General features: G+C 34.4%; 1 protein-coding gene across 8 annotated transcripts in view; it reads left to right on the forward strand.

Moving 5' to 3' along the window:
• The first annotated feature begins 3,719 nt into the window (after positions 1–3,719).
• The window catches only part of LOC138701385 (mitochondrial 2-oxodicarboxylate carrier), a 79,993-nt gene continuing 60,672 nt past the window's right edge, over positions 3,720–23,040 (forward strand). The window contains exons 1-5 of one of the 8 annotated variants that reach the window (XM_069828233.1): positions 3,720–3,870; positions 5,244–5,376; positions 9,959–10,170; positions 15,266–15,328; positions 15,415–15,567. In XM_069828233.1, the coding sequence (XP_069684334.1) occupies positions 5,313–5,376; positions 9,959–10,170; positions 15,266–15,328; positions 15,415–15,567 (492 nt within the window). In that variant the 5' untranslated portion in view covers positions 3,720–3,870; positions 5,244–5,312. The other 7 variants (XM_069828230.1, XM_069828232.1, XM_069828238.1 and 4 more) reach the window with 7 other exon arrangements.

Below are 23,040 nucleotides of genomic sequence, written 5' to 3' on the forward strand. Positions count from 1 at the left end.
GAGCTTATTTCTGAAGACATTTTGAGCAAAAAATGTCATATAAACATAGTTCCTATTCTCAATATTTTCAGAGTTACACTAATTTAAAGTTGTTTGTAAAATACGTTTTTTCTTTAATTTGAAGGTCAAAGAATAATACAAATAGAAGATGAACCATTCAGAAGTATCATTTCTTTAATTGGCAAGTATTATGAAGTTAAAATTGTGCTGTGAACTCCTCAGTTGCTTCTTACAGACATCGTTTTCTATTTTTAACTAGAAAATTACATTGTTCTTACACACTTATCACAACACTTATTACAAATCACACCACTTCCACCAACTTAATTATTTGCAGTTTAATTTTGCATCCTAATTTAGAGTCTTGGAGAGTTTACAACACATTTTAAAAAATGTCGCCGTTAGCTTGAGTACACTTGGCCGCACGCTTGTGAACGGCACTTGTCGCGTTACGTAACTGCATACGGCTATCTTTGATTTCCGTAGTGCTCGTGCATGCTGCTGACTGCATGCTGACCAAGATCACGCGTTCACAGCAATGCATTCCAATAACGAAACGTAACTCTGTAAATATTGAGAATAGGACCCATGTTTATATGAAATTTTTGCTCAGAATGTCTTCAGAAGTTCTGTAAAGATGGTAAATCCTCTTGAATCACCCTGTATAACTAAAAACTGATAGAATGTCGAGTTCTTCTGTGAGATCTTAGTTTATTTCAAGTTCTATTTTGTAACACTAAATATTCTCTTCATAACTTTATTTTATTCATCTGTTAAATCCATTTACAGTACTTTTTTTTTTTTTTTTTTTTTGGCCGCTGGCGTGGCTCAGTCGGTCAAGGTGCTTGCCTGCCGGTGCGCTCGGGCGCGGGTTCGATCCCCACTTGGGCTAATTACCTGGTTGGGTTTTTTCCGAGGTTTTCCCCAACCATAGGGTAAATGCCAGGTAATCTATGGCGAATCCTCAGCTTCATCTCGCCAAATACCATCTCGCTATCACTAATTTCATCGACGCTAAATAACCTCGTAGTTGATACAGCGTCGTTAAATAACCAACTAAAAAAAAAAAAAAGAAAAGTACCTTTTTCCCCCCCCCCCCATTATGGGAGTCTGTGATTCACCATTTATGCTGTCTCAGAGATCACTGAAACATAGAGAGCATGACCAAGTTTCAGATATATATATATAACATATAGCTAAGTCACAAAAAAAATTCATAATATTTCTGTAATGGAATACAGTAAGTTTCTTACACACTTTACAGACAACAGACAGAATTCTGTGATTTTGAGTGAACATGATGTCAGCCCAATGTCCAACATTAATCTTCATTCCATACAAATAGACTCCTCATGCCAACAAACAGCGCAATATCATTCTGCACCCAATTGCTGATTGGTCTTATGTTCACGTCAGAAAATGGATTGCATGCATCGACACATAATATATGGAGTAATGACAGGTTATATAACTTACTTACAAATGGCTTTTAAGGAACCCAGAGGTTCATTGCTGCCCTCACATAAGCCCGCCATCGGTCCCTATCCTGTGCAAGATTAATCCAGCCCTTACCATCATATCCCACCTCCCTCAAATCCATTTTAATATTATCGTCCCATCTACGTCTCTGCCTCACCAAAGGTCTTTTTCCCTCCGGCCTCCCAACTAACACTCTATTATGCATTTCTGGATATGCCCATACGTGCTACATGCCCTGTCCATCTCAAACGTCTGGATTTAATGTTCCTAATTATGTTAGGTTAAGAATACAATGCATGCAGTTCTGCGTTGTGTAACTCTCTCCATTCTCCTGTAACTTCATCCCTTTTAGCCCCAAATATTTTCCTAAGAACCTTATTCTCGAAGACTTTTAATCTCTGTTCCTCTCAAAGTGAGAGTCAAAGTTTCACAACCATACAGAACAACCGGTAATATAATTGTTGTATAAATTCTAACTTTCAGATTTTTTTGACAGCAGACTAGATGACAAAGGCAAGTCAGGAACTGGTGCTGGACTATTTGGAAATGGCACCAAGCTTTCTTTCAGCTTGGGTCAATATCCCACAGTCTTTCAGGCTGAGATTTTTGCTATCTTAGCCAGTATCAGGGAAAGTATGAGGAAGGGCTACAATCGTAGACATATTCTTATACTTTCAGATAGCCAAGCGGCACTTAAGGCACTTGAAGCCTCTTTGGTTAAGTCGAAACTGGTGTTAGAATGCCACGAGTCCCTCATGATACTGGCTGAACATAACACAGTTCAACTGAAATGGGTGCCGGGACATGTAGAGATTTGCGGTAATGAGAGAGCAGATGAGGCTGCCAAAATGGGAACCGAGATCCCATTCACAGGACCTGAGCCTGTGCTGGGACTATCTCTAAGACCAGTAAAGCAAGTTATCAGGGACTGGGCTCTCGAGAGACACAAAAACTATTGGAACTCAAGTGAGGGCTGCAGACACTCTAAGACCCTCATAAGAGATTTTAATAAAAGCAGGTCAAGTGACTTGTTAAAACTGAGCAAGAAACAGTTCCACTGGGCAGTCTGATTTCTTACAGGACACTGCCCTCAAGAAGAACCTGTACAGAATGGGACATAATATTAACCCAGCCTGTGCTCGTTGTTCACAGGGAGATGAGTCTGTAGCTCATCTATTGTGCGACTGCAATGCACTCGCTCATCAAAGAGCTCTCATCTTTGGAAAACATTTCCCAAAGCTTGATGAGCTATTAACTGTCCCAGTCTGTAGTTTGATTCAGTTCATTAAAAGCATCAAACTATTGGACTGATAGGATATTATGACGGGGATGTGCAATAGATCTTTCGGGTCGCAGTGCTAGGGCTGTTATAGCCCTTCCGCTTTTAAATTCAATTCAATTAAAAAAACTAAAATGTACTACAACATTCTCATTCAGAATGCCAGACTGCAAGCAGCCTATATAGTGTGAGGTGTGAAAGACAACCTACAGTGAGGTACCTACCTACCAGAGAGAATTTTGTGAATTTAAAAAACTTTCATATTTTTAATAACAGGGTTTGGGAAAATTTCAGTATAGGACTCATTGCAAGCAATTATCTTAAAATACTAACAGATTTGTCTGTCTGTCGAATGTGCATCATGCAAAAGGCACTGTTCAGTGCCAATAATTAATTTTATGTGCAAAAGGTTGGAATTTTTGGGGGGAAGAAGGGAAGGAAGGTAATAACCATATTCTAAAAATTATACATAAATCATAGCTCCTCTCAAAAACTGCGGTAGCCTATACGTGATAAAGGAAAACTAATGCAGGTTGAATAGGCCTACATAAAATTAACCTATTACTATTTCTGATTTTTGCTTGTAGAGCAGTGCAATCGATTAATCGATGTTTACACAATATACAAATCTAACATTTTAATATTATATTTTACTTTGTTTAATAGGACATCTATTGTTGACGTAAAATCAGAGACAAGTCGGAGAATGCAAATGCAAGTGGGATATTTTTTTCCTCTAAGGGATATTCGACAATATATTGATATACGAGAGAAAGGGAAATTTCACAGCATATAATTTATAAAATCCTGTTTATTAAGTTTTCGTGCAATATCAGTTTATGGTCTTATGCTGTTTATTATTATTCGAATGATATGCGTTTCGCCTTCCGTTCCTATGAACATAACGTTTTCTCCGGCTATTTTCATACAACCTTTAAGTTGCATATGGTGAAATGAGGCCGCAATCGTGCAACCATGTATATTTATAAACATCGCTCCTTTTCGAGCACTGTAATCTATACCCTTCGGAAAAATGTCTAGTCACGGACCATGCTAGTGTGAAAATATCATCAAAGTCATATCGTTTAGCTTTCATGTTATCTTTCAAAAAGGTTTTTCAAACTAATTACACGTAGAATATCGTAACCTTGACCTTTCCGTGATAGTTTACGATATAGACTTCAGTTCACCTAAACATATTTAAAATTCATTGCATGGCAAAAGATTTCATTTCTAAAACTTTTACTTTCCTCGAGATTAAATTGCATGTGAAGTTTGTGTGAATAGGAGAGGGTAACAAAAAGTCACGTGTTGCATCGCGTGCAAATAAATGAATGTTGTTACAGCAAATGTTACAGGGCCATATGAATGATGTAAATTATGTTATCTGTATGACGTCTGAAGTATCTGAGCGAAGAACGTGGTCCTTTGCTGTACGTGAAAGGACAAAAATTAAGAGGTTTCATATTTTAAAATTAATTTCTAGCTGTTTCCATGTGATTTTACCGTTTTATTGGTTATATCAGACATTTCTTCTGATCGTGATTTTGCATATAATTGTAATACTACAATTACAAAGAAAATTATAATTTATTACTCGATATGAGAAATAAATTGTGTGTAAACAGTTGAGTTACGGGGAATCCGAGTTACGTAACACAAAACTACTTGCTTTTCACGTGAGAAACCTGAGTTGATACTTGGGGATACTTATATTGACAGTACCGTAGTGAATTATTCTACTGCATTCAGTGCACATTATACAATCTGTTGATTTTTAATTTAATGCTTGATCATGTTAATGGTTTGAAAGCTAAAGAAGAAAACTATGTTCTATTGTATGTTGTAGTGATTTGATCTGATAACATCCCCTTACCTTGTCATTTTAATAGTATGATGATTTTTAAAGGGGTTTCACGGTGTTACTTTATAGCCAAGTGTTATTCGAGGAAATGAAGAACCGACGGGAAAGTGAGAGTGTGAAGGAATCAAAAATAAAATAGATCAGCGTTATTTAGAAAAATGCGTCTGTTAATACACAAGACTACGAATTATAAATTCTCCTACATATAAATCGCAAGTGAACTATTGTTTTTCTTTCGAAAATATAATAATTCATTTATATTTATACCGTATAGCTACAAGTGAGATCTAATTTATTAAAACTACTTGTCATTAATCTACGGAAGAGTAGAAAAAAATATGCACTGTAATATATAATTATTTAGCAGTATGCTCTTGTTGAAATTACACTATAATATCAGTGTGGGATCATTTAATCAAGGCCTGCAATACATTTGCAAGTAATGTGTAAACATTTTGAACTCTCAGACTGCAAATTGGTAAACTAGGCTAATTGTTGCAAGGATGTAAAGTGGTTTGATCTGATATGAAATCATCTTAAATGAGAATAATGATCGTTTATACTTAAAGTCCCTGTTACTATAATTTTAAGTTTAAAGTTTCTTATGGTTTAATATTGCAGGTGATACACAGCATTCTTCGAGGAATGATTATTATTTGATCCAGGTTATCAGCATTAATATCTAAAATAATGTCTGACAGCAGGAAACTCTTGAAACAAGCTGCGATGCAGATTGGTGCTGGTGGTTCAGCAGGTACAGTTTTTAAATTTATTGTATTTCATAGATCTTACATCATCATTATGACTTTGAGATGTAGAAAAAGTCAAAGTACAAAAATATACAACACATAGTAAGCATGAACAGTTTATTAGTTGAGTAGAAAGTATGAGTATGGAGATATTGCGTAAATATGTTGTAAACTCTTTTGTTGACCCTTTAAAACTTCAAAGATAATTACCGGTAATTAAATTAATTGAGCAGTGTGTTGAAGATTTGTTAGTTATGTTCTAAATTTTTTTCTTCTGCTATATAGAGTGTTAGTTGGGAGACCGGAGGGAAAAAGACCTTTGGGGAGGCCGAGACGTAGATGGGAAGACAATATTAAAATGGATTTGAGGGAGGTAGGACATGATGGTAGAGACTGGATTAATCTTGCTCAGGATAGGGACCAATGGCGGGCTTATGTGAGGACGGCAATGAACCTACGGGTTCCTTAAAAGCCAGTAAGTAAGCTCCTTTAAACCTCTCAAGATATTTAGGCATGCATTCAGAGGTGCACTCAGGATTTGGTTTTCGGGAGAGGGGGGACTTCAGATAATATACTGTACTTGTAATATTATTTACCTTCAGAGCACATAATGTATAGCTAAATTTAATTTAAATATTAATTTCATTTGTTACAAATACTTTCAAAGGAAGGGTCTTACATTTACAAACACAAATAGCCTATAGGCAGGCCTACTATGAAATAAAGGACACTAGGCGACTAGACCTAAGTTACAAAATATAAGCCTACTAAAATGTTTAGTATGTCTGCTTGCTTGCTACTTGTTTTTAAAGTGTAGTAGCTAAATCTCATTTTCAGAGTGTCAAACTTTAAAACAGTGGTCGTTAGCATTCGCTGAAATGGGTAGTGGGTAAGCAGTATATCAGAATATGCATCGTTGTACAGCAGGGATAGGGAGAAAGCATACTCGCTAGCAGCCATGGATGCACAATAGTGCAGTCTCTTGCTTGCAAAAGCTAGCCCGAGGGCGCACTGTGCTGATGACAGCTGCTTTAAAACATTGGGTCATACATAAAGTTACATAGGCCCTATATTTAAAGTACAAAATCAAGCCATCTTGTACCTTAATAGTCACAGTATCATATCATTTCCACAAGGCTCTGAAATCAGCTACAAGGGTCAGTCCGGTTTTTTTGCCACTACTGTACTCTTTCTGTTAATTTGTTGTTTAAGCAAATTTTTTAGTACTAAATAGGCCTATGTCTTGGTTTTTAACACAGCCCTGGGTACGAAGGGGAAATGCAGGAAAATGGAGAAGCCCTCAGCCATGTCCTTTTTGCTTACACCATCTTACAAACAAATGCACAGTAAGGCACTCTTTCTGCGTCAGTGGTGGATTTCAGGCAACCAGCTAGAGCTGAATGTTCGTAAAAGCTATAATAATAGTATCATGCAATGGCACTTGATATAATAATTTCCATATCAGTTTGGTATTTTGCATCCATAATAACACACATGTAGCTTAAAAAATCTTTACTTTATTTTATTGATTTCTGGCATAGTACTCTCTTGAAGAGTCCTGGGTAGTAACAAACACAGAAGTGTAGCCAGTTTCCTCTTTTTCTTCTCTCCTTTTTATGAGGAAAACTAGTTACATCACTGTCACATAAGTATTTGTACTGTAGTTGCATCAGTGGCGAAACTCATATCTTTAACCACTATTTTATGGAAGAAAATCGTGACTACAAAATATATGGCTTTTAAGATTTTTTTAACTAGGAGGACTTTATCCCATTTAACAAAAACTAAACAAAAGAAATAAAATTATTCTCTTAAACTACAATTGGCAACCCGAGAGCATTGAAACTGAACATATTTATTCAGCCCTATTTAAATACAATATTATTCAGTGTTACTGCAGCTCATATGAAGGACAATTTCTGCTTGTTAACAGTTTGTCTGCTTGATTCATAAGATGTTAGTGAAAGTGTGAGGTGCCAAACTAGATGAAAATCTGTCAGCTTGAATGACTATCACAAGACCCAACAATTTTTCATAGATGTTAACATTGGAATTAACTCCCCTAATACGATTAATTGTGGGGTGTTCCTAAATCAGTGTTTTCGTTTAATGCAAACAGAAACCACAAAGAAAATTTTTATTTTTATTTCTAATTGATTTTCAATATAAAACCTCATTTTTTCTATTTTACTTGTCACTATATGTTGAATAAAAATTATAATTTTAATTATAATATAATTATAATTTTTAATAAATAGAGTTTCTCGGGCATATTTCGTTAACTGCTAGTCCTACAATGAGGCATTTTTTTTAACAAACTCACCACTACACACAGTGCACATGTGCTCTCTCTATCTTTCTCCCTCTCCCCTTCCCTTTCCCCCTCCCCTCTCTCAAGATTAACTTTTTAGACATTAATTTAAGTGCTAGATAGATTCAAGACTTATTATTTTTTAAATGTGTCTTTAAAATTTTCCAGCTACATTGTAGGCACTTAGGATTTGTGTATCATGATCGGACAGGCCATTGATAAATGGAAGATTCTATCGAAAAAGAATTCAATATTCTGTTATCTATAAAAATATTTTCAGTGTCTGTACTACTTTCAGCTTATATTCTGGTTGAGAAACTTACTGTATGACTAAGGTTGTAAGTTTCAAGAAGTGGATTTAATTTATTTTTACAGAGACATTGTTATGTAATGACATAATATGATGTAATGATATGCCATATTTCATTTGGCATGTTATAGATAATGTATACTCGTTTATAAATCATGACCATGACATCTTCGTTAAAAGATAAATGTCGTAACGATAACGCTTTCTGATTATACATTATGAATTACGTGATTTGTGACAATTGAATTCATGTTACCAATTATATTTCTGTTTGTAGTTTATTTTCTCGAACTCTCATTTATAAAACATATGAAAATTAAAGGTTATAAGCTTACATTCTTTCATTTCATTTATCATATTCCATCAGTCTTACATTAGCATTGAAGCTTTAAGTATGGAACAAGTCAAAATTGTACAAGATTACAATTGTTTGGCGAAGTAAAATATACCTAAATTATTATTATTTTTTTTTACGTGAAACATATTTATATTAAGAAAAGGTAGACATCTGACTTCGCTCAGCCTATAATTTGTTCATTTTAAGTAAATTTATTTAATTGATTTTGCACAAATTTCCACAATATAGTTTTACGTGCTTATATTACTTTGCTGTTTATAAAAATCAGTAATGAAAGTTTATAGATATGTGAGAAGGAATTAGTTGTTCTTAATGAGATTCTAGTTAGGTCACTTGTCTCGTAATAGCTGTATTAAAAATAATTTGTAGGCAGTCTAAGTATTGTTGAGTACAGGCAAACACAATTTTAAGGCTTCAGTACATGACCAAAAGTAATAAAAAATAATTAATAATAATAATAATAATAATAATAATAATAATAATAATAATGATTTATTTAACCTGGCAGAGTTAAGGCCATACGGCCTTCTCTAACACTCAACCAGGAGTAAAACTGCGTTACAAAAAACACTACAAATTTACAAAGTACACTACAATTTTACACACAAAACTGAATAAGATAATAATAATAAAATGTAAACAACAAGTAAGTAGAAATCAGACATAATATATAACATACAGAAAGAAAGGAAAAAGCATAATAAATTGTGAACAGCAGGTCAGAATAAATGAGACATACAAAGTATAACAAAATAAGACAATTATTGATAATAATAATAATAATAATAATAATAATAATAATAATAATAATAATAATAATGATAAAAAATAAGAATAGTAGTAATAATAATAATACTAATAGTAGTACCGTAATAAAATAGTGCAGTACAAAGCATACAATGAATACAATATTTTTAAGTACACGCAGTAAGGAAAATTATGATTATATATAGCTCAACTTATCACATTATAGATATACCATTATCGGAAAATATGAAAACAAAAATATAAAATAAGTTAAATATCACTAGAACATAAAAAAAAAATGTGAATACGTGGAAGCATGCTATACAACACTTGTCATAATAGTAAGTTAGTTTGGCAACTCGTCATAAGATAATTTTCTAACTTGGATTTGAAAGATTTCAATGTTCGGCAGCCCTTGACTTCAGGGGGCAGAGAGTTCCAGTGACGAGAGGTAGGAACAGTAAAAGATGAATGCAGAGATGATGTGTAAAGTGGAATTTCTAGCGTGTTATCGCATTGTGATCGAGTATTAATATTATGATAGCGAGAGAGAGTATGAAAATGAGCGTGTAGTGTAGTGATTTCTAGATTTCAGGATTTCCTTCCGATCTGGGAAATAGTTTTCCAGCATCTAAACAGGCTTCAAATAATCAAATTTTGTGCATACATTAGTTTTTAAAATGAATATACCAAAATTTCTTCTTACGTTTATACCTTCTTCCTGTAATGATGATTGCAATAGTGGCTATGGTGAGGACGACAAAAAATGGAAGAACAAACTAGCTGTAGGAAAAATATTCTCCGAGCTAGTCAATTTCCATTGCTAATATGGTCTCACAATTTTAATGTTATTAATTTCAGGTTTTGTTGAGGTGTGCATCATGCATCCACTGGACTTGGTGAAGACAAGGTTCCAGTTACAGAGTGCTAAGGTTCATGCACCAGGAGACCCTCACTACTATACTGGTATTGCAGACTGTATGAAGAAAATGTATCGAAATGAGGGGTTCTTTGCATTTTGGAAGGGTGTATTGCCCCCAATACTGGTTGAGACACCAAAACGAGCAGTCAAGGTAACTGAAACAAGTGTAGTGTAATAAAAATAGTTCGTTTCACATAGTTAGTCATTACTTATATAAATTCCTTACTTCAGCTGCAGTTTTAAATTAATTTGTGAGATGTGTTTGTTCACTGAATAAGTATTTAATACAATAAAATGCGAAGTAAATTGTACTGCTTGGGAAATGAGTACGGTATTCTTCTTTTTATGCGAGAAGAGACAGTTTTAATCTTATGAAAATTTGAAATGAGAAGTAATTGTTAAATTTTATCATAAGATCAGTTACAACTATGCTGTATTCAGCAGTTTTAAATTACTAATCTTAAGGACATCTCCTGGCTTAGTTGCCTCACAAGTGGTGCCTTTTTTGATATCACTTGTGAGGTTCATACCTGTTTTCAGATAGTTGAGTAAACATAACAAGGACTTTCCATTTCCATTGTATCCTTTCTTATTGATTTATTTGTTTGTTTTTGTTTAATTTGTGTTATTTTTATTTGTTCATTTATTAGTTCTTTATTTATTTATTTTTATTTTACATAGACGACATTTTGGACACATATTTTGGTAATAAGAAAAGACGAGGTATGTAATTAGACATACACAAATTAATAATGTATAATTCAAATGTCACCTAATTCGTTAATGAAAATGACAAATGTGTTCCTACTTGACAGAAGAGGAACTATTGAAATCACCTTTCAATACATTCAATACGCAAACTGACAACAGTGTTGTTGAGCCATTTTCTTATCCAAATTCTCTGTATAAAGGACATCTTGTGTTTTGGCTTCTGTAAACAAAGAATGTGAGATATCTTTTTCACAATTCACATGTGCCTATACGTCCATTTGGTGTGCATTCACAAGAAAGTTTCTTTAAATGAGAATGGCATTTCAGTTTCATATTGATCAGGGGCAGGGTTGGGGAGTAACTTGTTAGAAGTAATGCTGTTACTAGTAACAGTTACTTTCGTAATGTAACGCTTGGTAATAGCGTTATTATTTAAATAAAGTAACTATAAATGTAATGAAGTTACTTTTATCGGTAATGAAATAATGGAAATATTGTTACTATTTTTGTTGCTTGTGATGTACTTTGTTGTAAGAATCCCACACATTGTAATATCAGCCTTAATTGTAATAATAATGTCAAAAGTTATTTCGATCATTTCCACAATGAGTACACACTACAGCTGAAAAACGAAAATGTTAAAGAATGAAAGGTAGTCACATGTGTGTCACAGTTTTGTTTAGTGGAAGTACAGTAAAATCCCTCGTATCCGGCACCCAAATAACCAGCAATACCAAAACAATTGCACTTTTGGCTAGGCAAAAAAAAAAGTCGTTCATGCAAAAGGGAAGAGTCGGATGAAGATGTGAGTAGCTTTCGTGGATCGCACATGCTGCATATTGTGCTTACTCTTTGTTCACACATGAAAACATAGACTGAAAACACTGTTATGTCCCTGGAGTAGATTGGGTAGCATCAGTAAGCTGTCACTTGGGCCTTGCAAACAATGTGCAAAGATGATATCTTTAACCTTATCACTTGAAGTCGTCCATTTCGAAGGGGTGTTGAATGAGTCTAAATAGAAAGTGTGAAATTCTCTGTTCTTACGGTGCGTAAAAGTTTCATTCGAGTGATAGATAGTATATATAAATAAGCAGACAGTGATATGTTAAAGAGGTTCAAATCATTGAGCGCTACATTATCATCTTCATAGTTGCGACGTTGGCTACACTATTCTTCACGTCACATGGCTGCCCTTTAAAATTGTCATACGATTACGAAAACTTTTAGTATTTTTTACGCTATTGTGTATTACTGTACTACAATAATTATGAATTGATGAATGTACATTACCGTATTCAGTACTAAAAATAAACATTATACATATTTTAAAACTTAATTTTTAAATATCTATATGAAAATTACTAAATTTCAACATGGAAAAGAATGTTTGTGCAGTACAGTATGTCTTTACATAACCTATAAACATATTTTCCAATTATCCGGCAAAATCAGTTATCTGACACTGGCTTTGTCCCACATTTGTCGGATACGAGAAATTCTACTGTACATTGTAAATAGTGAGGTTAGGAAGGAAAGGTTGTCACATCTATGTCAATTTTGTTTGGAAATTTTATTGTTGGAAGTACATCGGAAATAGGGAGGATGCATTTCCTGGCTTTCTCTCCCATAAGCTCCAGTTTGCTCGAAAAAAATAAACAAATATATGTGTACTTGAGCTGGTGTTGCGTGCTGTACTATCCCCTACACTGCATAAGCCTCAGTAAGTCACTGGAACCTCTTCTTTTCTGGCTCTATTTTTACATGTGATTACACCACTGTTTACTGCTTTATGTATGATGACCAACTGTCCCTTATTTTCTGGGAAATCCCATATTTGAGCTAATTTTTTTGGATCCTCCTGACTCCCGTATTGATCCCCTAATTCTCTCCTATTTTTCTTTATAAATCATGATCACTAATTCTTAAGTATAATGTAATAATACCCACCCAATATATTTAGGACTAGATACAAACTGTTTGGTAGGCATCAATCAATACAATTCTTTACTGGTGATCCAGTAATCTTTCATGTAACTGTATGCACATATGATTGTAAAGATTTTGTTTTTCAGTTTGCATAGTAAGAAAAACATAAATGTTTTGGAGCATCTTGTTGACAAGTATAAATAAGTTTAAACTAAGAAACATGCATATTTAAAAATATTGTTGTACTGAATATTGTGACCTAAATCATATTTGTATTATAATTAAATTGACAGTTTTACATAAACCATTCCATCAAATGAATCCTAACTTCATATCCCAAGAAATTGCTTCAAAATTTGTCACGTCTAATTGTCCCGTATTTTTTGTGATCAAAAGTTGGTCACCCTAGCTTTATGAGAGATAACATGAACCTCCGATATTGTTTGATAGTTGGGTTAAAGAAATTGAATGATCCACATTGAAGCACTGACTTAAAAAATTGTTGTATCAGTACATAAACATTTTCCATATTGTAATTTAGAGATACACAATATTCATGTTCATTTTCAGAAGTTAATGTGAAATTTTATTTTAATGGAGAGAGAATTTGTAATACATGTGAGCAACATTTATAGTTGAGGAATGAAATGTTTTATACCACACAACAACTTTAAAATGTTTTATTGAAATTGTTTCTAAAATAATATCGAGTGATCGTACAATTGAATTGGTCATTTGTAAAACCACATGAGTCACAGAAAATAAGTTTCGAGAAAATAGAAAAAAACTATCTATAGCTAATGGATTTTATGTTAGCTCTGTGAAATTTTTACAGGATGACCATACTTTGGTATGTCTGATTATAAAAGCATTGTATCGTAATTATCTCATTTCATACGGTCTTAAAATGTTTTTTAGGTTCTTGGACTCATGTTGTTTTAACAATTACTAATAACTCCAGTATCCTGTTACAATATGTAGTGCATTGTTTGTTTGTTGCAAAGTGAAATACATTATTATACAGTTTTCAGTCAATTTATATTGTTAATTTTACTTAAGATTCAAAATGGCTCATTTCATTCACAAATTAAATACAAAATATCATAGCCGATTTAAAAAAGTTATTTCTGAGTAATTCATTTTCAAAGAAGTATGTCACATGTTTAATGGAAATGTATGAGTACACACATATCTTTAGTTAACAATAAATAACATAAATTGCATATTATTCCTCCAAAAAAAGACGGTGTTTCTTGTTTTGGGATCTCTTTTCTAGGATGTTTCCTCTTTTTATCATGCACTTCTACAATTGAGGACCGTTTTTGCAAAACTTGCTAACTGAAAAAACTAAATTTTACAGGAGAGACAAAACACTGTAGTAAGCAAATTTTGCTGCTAACTCTCACTTAGGAGAAAGCAAGTTTTGAAAAAACGATCACACTTTGACACACTACAATGAAGAGAAATTATGCAATTTTACTAAGACGCCTTTAACATCATGTAAAGGCCTGCCTTATGTTAACGAATCCATAAAAATCTTAATTTTGCAAATTTTGCAGTTTGCAAGTTTTGCAAAAACGGTACTCAATTCTTGAAGGTACAAAACTTGCTCATTTTGTTTTCAAATGATGTAGTTTTGTTAAAAATCTCTATTCTATCTGGAACAGGTATTTTCATAGAACACTGTTGCTTGTACCTGAAAGCAACAAAGATGACAATATTAATATCTGTGCCATGTTTCTGATCATAACCCTATTTAATTTCACATAAATGCTTCTCGTTGACAGGACTAACAACGAGATCATTGTGACAATGTAACATATTCCCATCCACACCTGTGGAGTAACGGTCAGCGCGTTATCTGGTTGAGGTTTTTTTCCGGGGTTTTCCCTCAACCCAATATGAGCAAATGCTGGGTAACTTTCGGTGCTGGACCCCGGACTCATTTCACCGGCATTATCACCTTCATCTCATTCAGACGCTAAATAACCTAAGATGTTGATAAAGCATCGTAAAATAACCTACTAAAATAAAATAAAAAAACATATTCCCATCAAAACTTCATACTGATAACATAAATTAAACAATCATATTGTACTTACATGCATGGATCTCCTTGCTTCTTTGCAACTATATTATTCCCTCTGTGAGAGACCCTTCTATTTGCAATGCTTTATCCTCTCTTTTATACACATCTCAGTTAATGACACCTTTTTGCGTATTTTTTCTTCTACAGAACTCTTGGAATTACACTCACTGTCCAATATCTTGACAAAGAAGTGCATGGTAGCAAATACATCAGGGTGCATCATGTGTTAAGTGTTAAAACCACATGAGTCCGGGACTGATGTGGTTTTGAAAGGAACTCAATATTTTAATATTTTATAGACTGCTTAGTAATGATCGAAGTTATGTTGTTTCGGCTGGAAATGATGCGTCTACCTCTAGTGCTTACCATAGTACCAGTAACTCATTTTCGTAAAAATGTGGACTCATGTGGTTTTACAAGTGACTGATTCAATTTTACATTACACTACCTGTTCCCATCTAATGATAGTGTTCCTCATAATAATTCATGCTCTTTATTTGATTTAATTTTATTTCAGTTCTTTACATTTGAGCAGTACAAGAAGTTCTTCCTATTTGGTTCACCTACACCAACACCATTGGTATGTTTTCAATCCATTATATAACTTTTTAAAACTCTTACCAGAAAGTTGGGGTATAAATGTATATGGATCTTTTATCTTTGCAGACATTTTCACTAGCTGGATTGGGTGCTGGTGTAACAGAAGCTATACTTGTAAATCCTTTTGAAGTAGTGAAAGTGACTTTGCAGTCTAATCGTGCTCACCTGAAAGAGATTCCAAGCACGTGGACAGTTACCAAACAGATTGTCACCACTCAGGTATAACTTAAATCCTTCTTGTTTTGCTTCTCTTTCGTCCTATCCATCATAATTTCCTCGTACTTTTTCTACTTATTCTTCTCTTTTGCTTTTTCTTCGTTCATTTTCATGTTTTTCTCTTCTTTCCCATGTTCTTCCTAGAGGAAGAAGTGTTTAAACTGAGACTAGAGAGCGGATTTTTATGATCTGAAAGCTAAAAAGACACTGAGTAACTTTGCTAAGGGTTCAGATCCATTGTGGGCCAAGTGCCATTTACTATACTTATTTTTTTTAAAGATGGGGTATGACAGCTAAGCGACCGAGTTTGGAACTACAGCGCTATGTTGCTAACATGTGAGACCATGCTATCAGCTGATGTGAGCTAGCAGATGACGTTAAATGGCTTGCGTTAAAACATTCATTGACAATATATAATGTTTCATGCTTTATATAGAACTGTGATACATAAAATAAAGAAACAATATAACTAAATATCGCATATTCTTCGCATCTAAAATAATATAACGAGATGTTATAACAGAATTTATATTTTAACAGCTAAAATACACTCACGAATAGAGCAGCAGTAAAGTGTAAACAAAAACAAGTTGACAGAAATTCCATCAGGGTGTATCGCGATGTTTTAATGTGTGTTTCTGCCATTTTTAAACCACTGGAGGAATGCGACAGATTAACTGAGAAGAATAACACTCGTGAAAACAATTATATATATAGGCATGTCCGAAAACTATAATATGAATACGAAGGAGCATTGTTAAGACACAACGTAGTAATACACACTTCAACATTCACAGTAAGGGAACAATAATAATTTTGTACTCACCATTCAGATGGCTTCAATCGACGGGAAGCGGCACTATTCCCTCCATGTCTACTTCGCTGCCACTGCCCTCGCTGTCGGAAGTCGCATCACTACTGGAATTTGAGGAATCTCCAACTCTAATAATAATGCTGTCGATAGCATTATCTAGTATATTTTCTCTCTCTGAAGCCTTCCATATTTCTTTCTCTATATGTGCCACTGCTTTTTTCCAATCTTCAGCATCCACTTTCTCCACCCCCTCAACAATAAGCTTTTCCACCTCCCGCAATGAAGAAGTTTTATTGTTGGCAGCAACATGTCCCTTAACCTGAGACCATATCAATTCAATAGCACTGTAGTGACAATGGTAAGGAGGAAGTCGTATGATTTGATGCCCATGTTGCTTAGCCATTTCATCCACGTAATACGTGGGAGTCCTGGGTTTGATATCTTTAACAATGCCAAGCAGGGCTCCCTTGGTCAAGGTGGGATCAGCTTGCACTCCATGCCTCACAAGCCAGTTCAGCATTTCTTCTTTCCTTGTAGCAAGAGTTGGCGCCTTGTCGATTTGAACAGAGTGATAAGGAGCATTGTCCATCACAATTACTCTCTTCTCCTCGATGTTGGGCAATAATTGTTCCTTGAACCACCTACAAAATCGGTCGTGGTCCATCTCCTCGTGGTAATCCACTGTTTTCTTGGACTTGAAGAGAAGAAGCGCTCCACCTACAAACCCATGGGATGTCCCTGCATGGAGAACAATGAATCTCCCTCCTTTTCCGGTGGGACAGGGCATTGACCCCTTAACGGTATCGTCAGACCAGCCTTTGGTCCTGGTGTGGCCTGCATTAACCCAAGTTTCATCAAGCCACACGACTTCTTGTAGATTTCCTCCTTGAATGTTTTTTAAAAATGTGCACCTCAAGGTCACAATATCTCCCCTTTCCATTAGTAACTTCCTCCCATTTATACGTTTATAATCGAAACCAAGGTTGTGCAACATTTTGTACAGGGAACTGTAACCGCCAGAAAATAAATCACACTCCCTTAGCGATACTAATAGTTTCTTCACTGTCGGGTGTTCTCTCCTGATATAATAATCATAAACATGACGTCGTATTGCATCTTCCTGGAAAGAATCTAGGTCGGTAACTGCACTTTTCCTAGACCTCTTCTTTCCCGGGGTGGAGAGCTTAGAAGATTCTTCTGGCGAATTGAATTTCTCCATTGTCACCCTCCACACAGTGTTTTTACTCACACCAAGAGCTGCCGCAGTACGTTGTTGTATCTGAGTGAAGGGTATCAACAGAGTATTCGTTTGACGGATGTTTTCGTTCTCCTTCTCGAAAAAGTTCCTGGCAGCAATTATCATCTCCCTTCCCTGGGATCGAATGGAGACACCATGACCAGCGGTTCTTCGTGACTCTCTGGGAGGATGAATTCTTGGTCGACCTCTTCGAGGTGTCATTATATAAAAAGCAATATTAAAATAGTACTAAATATAAAAACCACTATAAAACACAATACTGTACGAAGAATTTGATACAGTAAACAGCACTATAAATCACTAACAATAAAACACTAACGAAACAATGAATGATGAATATAATATTAACTAAAGGAAATACGGTATATCACACGAGGGTATAAATAATACGATGCAAAAATCAACAAAGAACGAAACACGAAACGTACGAATAGCTGACACTGTGTACACAATGAATGGTACCAAGAAAGCGACTGAACACGTGGGAATAGCATCCTAGCGTCATTAATATTTGGCAACTCAGCCACTGTTACCATAGCAACAAGCCTCCCACGCTATGCGATATTCAGTTGTTTTGACGATCGCAACGCTCCTGTCATACCTCATCTTTCAAAAAAACAAGTATAAAACCGTAGAAAACAAGGGTTAAAATGAAGTTATCAACAGTAATCTCACTACAGGTTTTGATTTATCTAGAGAAAATCAAAACTCGAGTGGGATTTAATTGACTATTACATGATTAGAAGAAAGTATATAAAGATTAGAAGTAACGAAGTACTCCAATACAACAAAATATTAATTGACTTACGAAAATACAACTGTCTTCAATTAATGTATTATTGTACCATCTGAACATTACAAATATTACGCTAGATGCATGCTAAATGGCAGTGGTGTGTTATAATTATGTGATGTTATCAGGTGTGCCAACTATGGAATCTTCATTGAACTCTGTAGACGGTTACCAGTCAAGAAGGCTTTGTTGATTCAATTTCATTTTTATTAAAACAGTTGCATTTTACTTCAGTTATCCGGATTCCAGTAATCAACGTCACTTTACAGATGATTTTCAATAAATCTTAGTATTAAACAATCTCTCATATGTGACTATCCATAATATCATATAGCAGAAGCTATAACATAACCTAAATAATATTTTTTTTTAATCCAATGCCACCAGGTTGTCTTTTCGACATTTCTGGTCTTCTCTCCTGGCCATGGCTCAGTTGTAACCCACTTCTGAGGTTGGGGCACCTGGAAGGCGGAGTTACATTACCCCAATGATGTGATAGGATGATTATGATAATGTGGTGCCAGGAGAGGTCTTAAATCTAAACTTAACCTAAATTCCAGACCATGGACGAACACAGGAAAAATTCCTGTGCTCTAACCGGGAATCGAACCCGGGACCTCATGAACTATAGCCAGAAGCTCTGACCACTAGACCATATAAACAAGTGTTTTAATTAAAAGTTTTAATTAGGGATGATGAAATAAACAAGAAAAGTTTTAATTAACGATGATTACATAAAGAATAAACATGAATAATTTTAAAAGAAACAATTATTGAATGTTTAGTGGTTGGTGTTAGAGTTTTATATTAGGCCTAGACGTGTGCGTAAAAGAAGTGCAACTCGTTGATGTACATGGTGTATTCCTCAACTTATCCAGGATTTCTGAATGGTGCTCTTCATTTATTTGTAAATAGGATTTCAGGGAAGATGCATAGGGATGACCAGTGATCTTTATTAATTCTTGTTCTTGAATGCCAATGCGAGTCATATTTGAAACTGCTGTGCATCGACTGGAGTGGTTTGTAATTTTCTGTTTTTTTTTTTTTTTTTTTTTATATGTGCAGACCAGTGCAGTTTGAAATGTTGGCAAACAAAGAAACAAATGCTAGGGACGCGATAAGATTAAACAAATGCTAGGAATGCGATAAAATTGTGCGATAAGCAGCCATGATTGGTTGAAATACGTCCTTTCGTACCGTTTTATTGGTCAAAAGTGGTATGACGTAGTAAAAGTGTAATAGTCACCATAATTCAATGGAAACATATAGCAAGTAATATATAAAGTATACACATTCAAACTAAATGATATGTCAATCTTCATTAAACTATGATATTCACTTAACTTTAACCCTTACTTTCTCCGTTTTTAATAAATGGCACTTGGTCCACTATGGCTCTGAACACTTCATATCATACTTTAACTTAATGTTATTCATTTTTAGTTCACTATATTACCATAATAAACTCATTATTCACTATATTTACTAATTCCTAAATCTTTTACTATTCTTATGGCCGGTTTGTTCAAGTATTGTTAGAACACTTAACGACTGTTAAACCTTCAACAGTTTGTTAAATACAGTTTTTCCATTTGTTCAACACCAGTTTGGCTTAACAGATTCTTTACCGTTTGTTAACTTTAAATGTAGGATTTCAGGCCGTTAACTCATTTAACAAACAGTTAAACATGGCAGATAACACCACAGCTGTTCAGACAAAAGTTGTGAAAATAACATGTTATGTTTCTCTTTGAGGAATGTTTAGAGTAAGGGCCGGTTTCACCAAGCTTCAGTAAATCAGTCCAAATGAAACATTAACTAGTACTGGACATTAAAATATTTACACGAGTACATTTATATGTGCGGTGTCTCCGTAGACTTCAAACTGAGCAGCTATATGTGCCTCGTCGTGCTGGTTACGTCATGACTCTCTGATGGAGCAGTCAGTAGCGAGTTGGCTTGCCATCCCAGGGGGCCCGTGTTCGATTCTCGGCGATAACTTTTTTTTTATTAACGTAACTAATTTTTATACATGTTACCTTTCTTCATTTTTTTAATTTTGTGTAGTGGAACGAATTATTTCGCAACTCTGGCTCCACTAGGAGAATTTAAAAAACTCTTGGGAGATCAATTTTCTTCCCGAAATAAAACAAAGATAAACAAACAAATTAAAGAAAAAAAAAGACATACACATGTGGATCTAATACATTGTCCACATGCCACCGGCGTCTATCACTGCTTGGCATTTTCAGGGCATTGAGTCCACCAGATCGCGGAAATAGTTCTGGTCCTTAGCGAAATCTTCCCAGGTAGCCAGAACTTGATCCCAGAACTGATCTGGATTTTGAGGTGGGATGTCTCGATATTTGTCAATCCTCCTCTTTTTCATGCTTTTCCATGAACCGTCTTTGAACGTTTATGGCGGTGTGCACGGGGTGATTATCCTGCTGGAAAATTAAATTTCCATCGGAAAGAAAGCGATTATAAATTCCAAGAATCCAGCTCTTTCGCTTCTGTTTTAAAGCCAGTGCAAACATATCTTATCGCTAGCTATAATATAACTCTAATAAATGAGAGTTAATATACCAATTAAGTTTCGTTATGTTTGAATGCACATTATGTATTAATTTACTAATATTTCTTAGGTACCGGTATGTAGTTATAATAATCACTTTCATGTCTTAAAATAAAACTCAGTTGTATGTTACCTAGTTGACTAGTTCCAGCTTTGTCTCAGCCGTTTTTATGATATTCTAACCTATGATCAGTTTCTTATAAAATTTCGAGTACCTGTACCACAATCTTCGTGACGCAGTATCTTTTGTGAATTTTTGTGTCATTCAAATTTTCAAAATGATCGGTTTTTAAATGGTTAACATTATCTCCATTTGACTCTTAATTTTCGAGCAGTTCCAGATATAACAATTCTGCGTCGAAACGTTCCGCCATTTTATATTGCGACTAATGAATAATTAAAAATTTAAAGACGGAAATTTCTATCACTAAATTTAATGATAATTTTACTGGTTCATTAGGCTAAAGATGCTTGGTGAGATATAAAAATGATTTAATGAACCAGTAAATACATTAATGAATCATTAAAACCTTAATGAAGCTTTGTGAAACCGGCCATAAGACTGGTAATATAGGCCTATAATTTAAAAGATATTTTTGAATATTAATATAGGGGAGATAATCTTTATAAGTCAACTGATTATCATACTGACACTTATTTCGATGCTGAGCTATTATCCATTTAATATTGAGGAAATGTGCGATCTCAACGTGGAAAGAAATTGAAGTCAGATTTGAATATCCTACAAACAGAAATAGGCCACTTGTTCCAATTCACCAGCTACTATTAACTCTAGATTCTATGTTACTGTCTCTTCAACTATAGCCGATGTCAATAGTGCTTCAAAATACGCAGTGAGTAAATAATAAAATGTTTCAGCAGCAATTGCTTCTTTAGGACGAAATTACATATAATTTATACATGGACCTGAATTAGAGAATTTTATATGATACGGAATTCTCCTCGGGGTTTTGTGTACAGTTGGCTACACATACATTCGTGTAATTATTGTCACCTGGTAGTCATAATGCTGAGATTTTTCTAAACAGAAATTCATATTTAGCATTATAAAATATAACCATACTTATAATAATTAGTATTATTCAATAGTAGTCAATGCAACTTTCATTTATCAACTCTCTGTACTGTATGAATCATGGCTACTGTAACAGGTTACGATTTTACACACGTTTCATGACTTACTCTACAGTACAGAATTTAAATAATAATATCAGCCAATAAGAAGTTGTCTTATATATGCAAAATCATTACCAACTGCTGTTGAGTAGTTAGAATAGTATTAACGACAGTTAAAGTTAAGTGTTGGTTATTTCAAACAAAATTATGTTGGAAAAATGGAAAACATCTTAACAAAACGTTAAAAATAAACCAGCTGTTAATTTAACATTTCTTAAGCCAAATTAAACATTGCTTGGAAAAACTGGAAAAACTGGCCATTATTCTAATTCATCATTTCACTTATTTACTTAACTATTTACAAATTACTAATTTGACTACTCCTTAACTAAAATAGCTTTTGTAGAGAGAAGAATTCTCTCACATTATAATCTGTGTTCACATTGTTCCTTTATTTTCTTTTCCCATCTAATTTTACTGTGAACAGAAATTTACTTAAATTATTTTGCTTGTTGATGTTTAATGACCCACTTAGTAATATGAAAGCTATTTTCTCATTCATCTTCAAAAATTTATTTTCTTTTCCGCTGATTCTCAGGTTATTTGTTGCTGTGCATTTTGAGAGTATATGGATTGCGTCTTCCAAACACACGCATAGGGGACAAATATCCTTACCCACATTACTTACTTACTGGAGGTTCATTGCTGCCTTCACATAAGTCCACCATCGGCCCCTATCCTGAGCAACATTAATCCAGTCTCTGCAATCATATCTCACGTCCCTCAAATCCATTTTAATAGTATCCCCCTATCTTTGTCTCGGTCTCCCCAAAGGTAAATACCCACATTATCTCTTCTATTTTTAAGTCGGCATACTGACTTCACCAAATTGTCTGTTA

Source organism: Periplaneta americana, chromosome 6, assembly GCF_040183065.1.
Source record: "Periplaneta americana isolate PAMFEO1 chromosome 6, P.americana_PAMFEO1_priV1, whole genome shotgun sequence".
NCBI lineage: Eukaryota > Metazoa > Arthropoda > Insecta > Blattodea > Blattidae > Periplaneta > Periplaneta americana.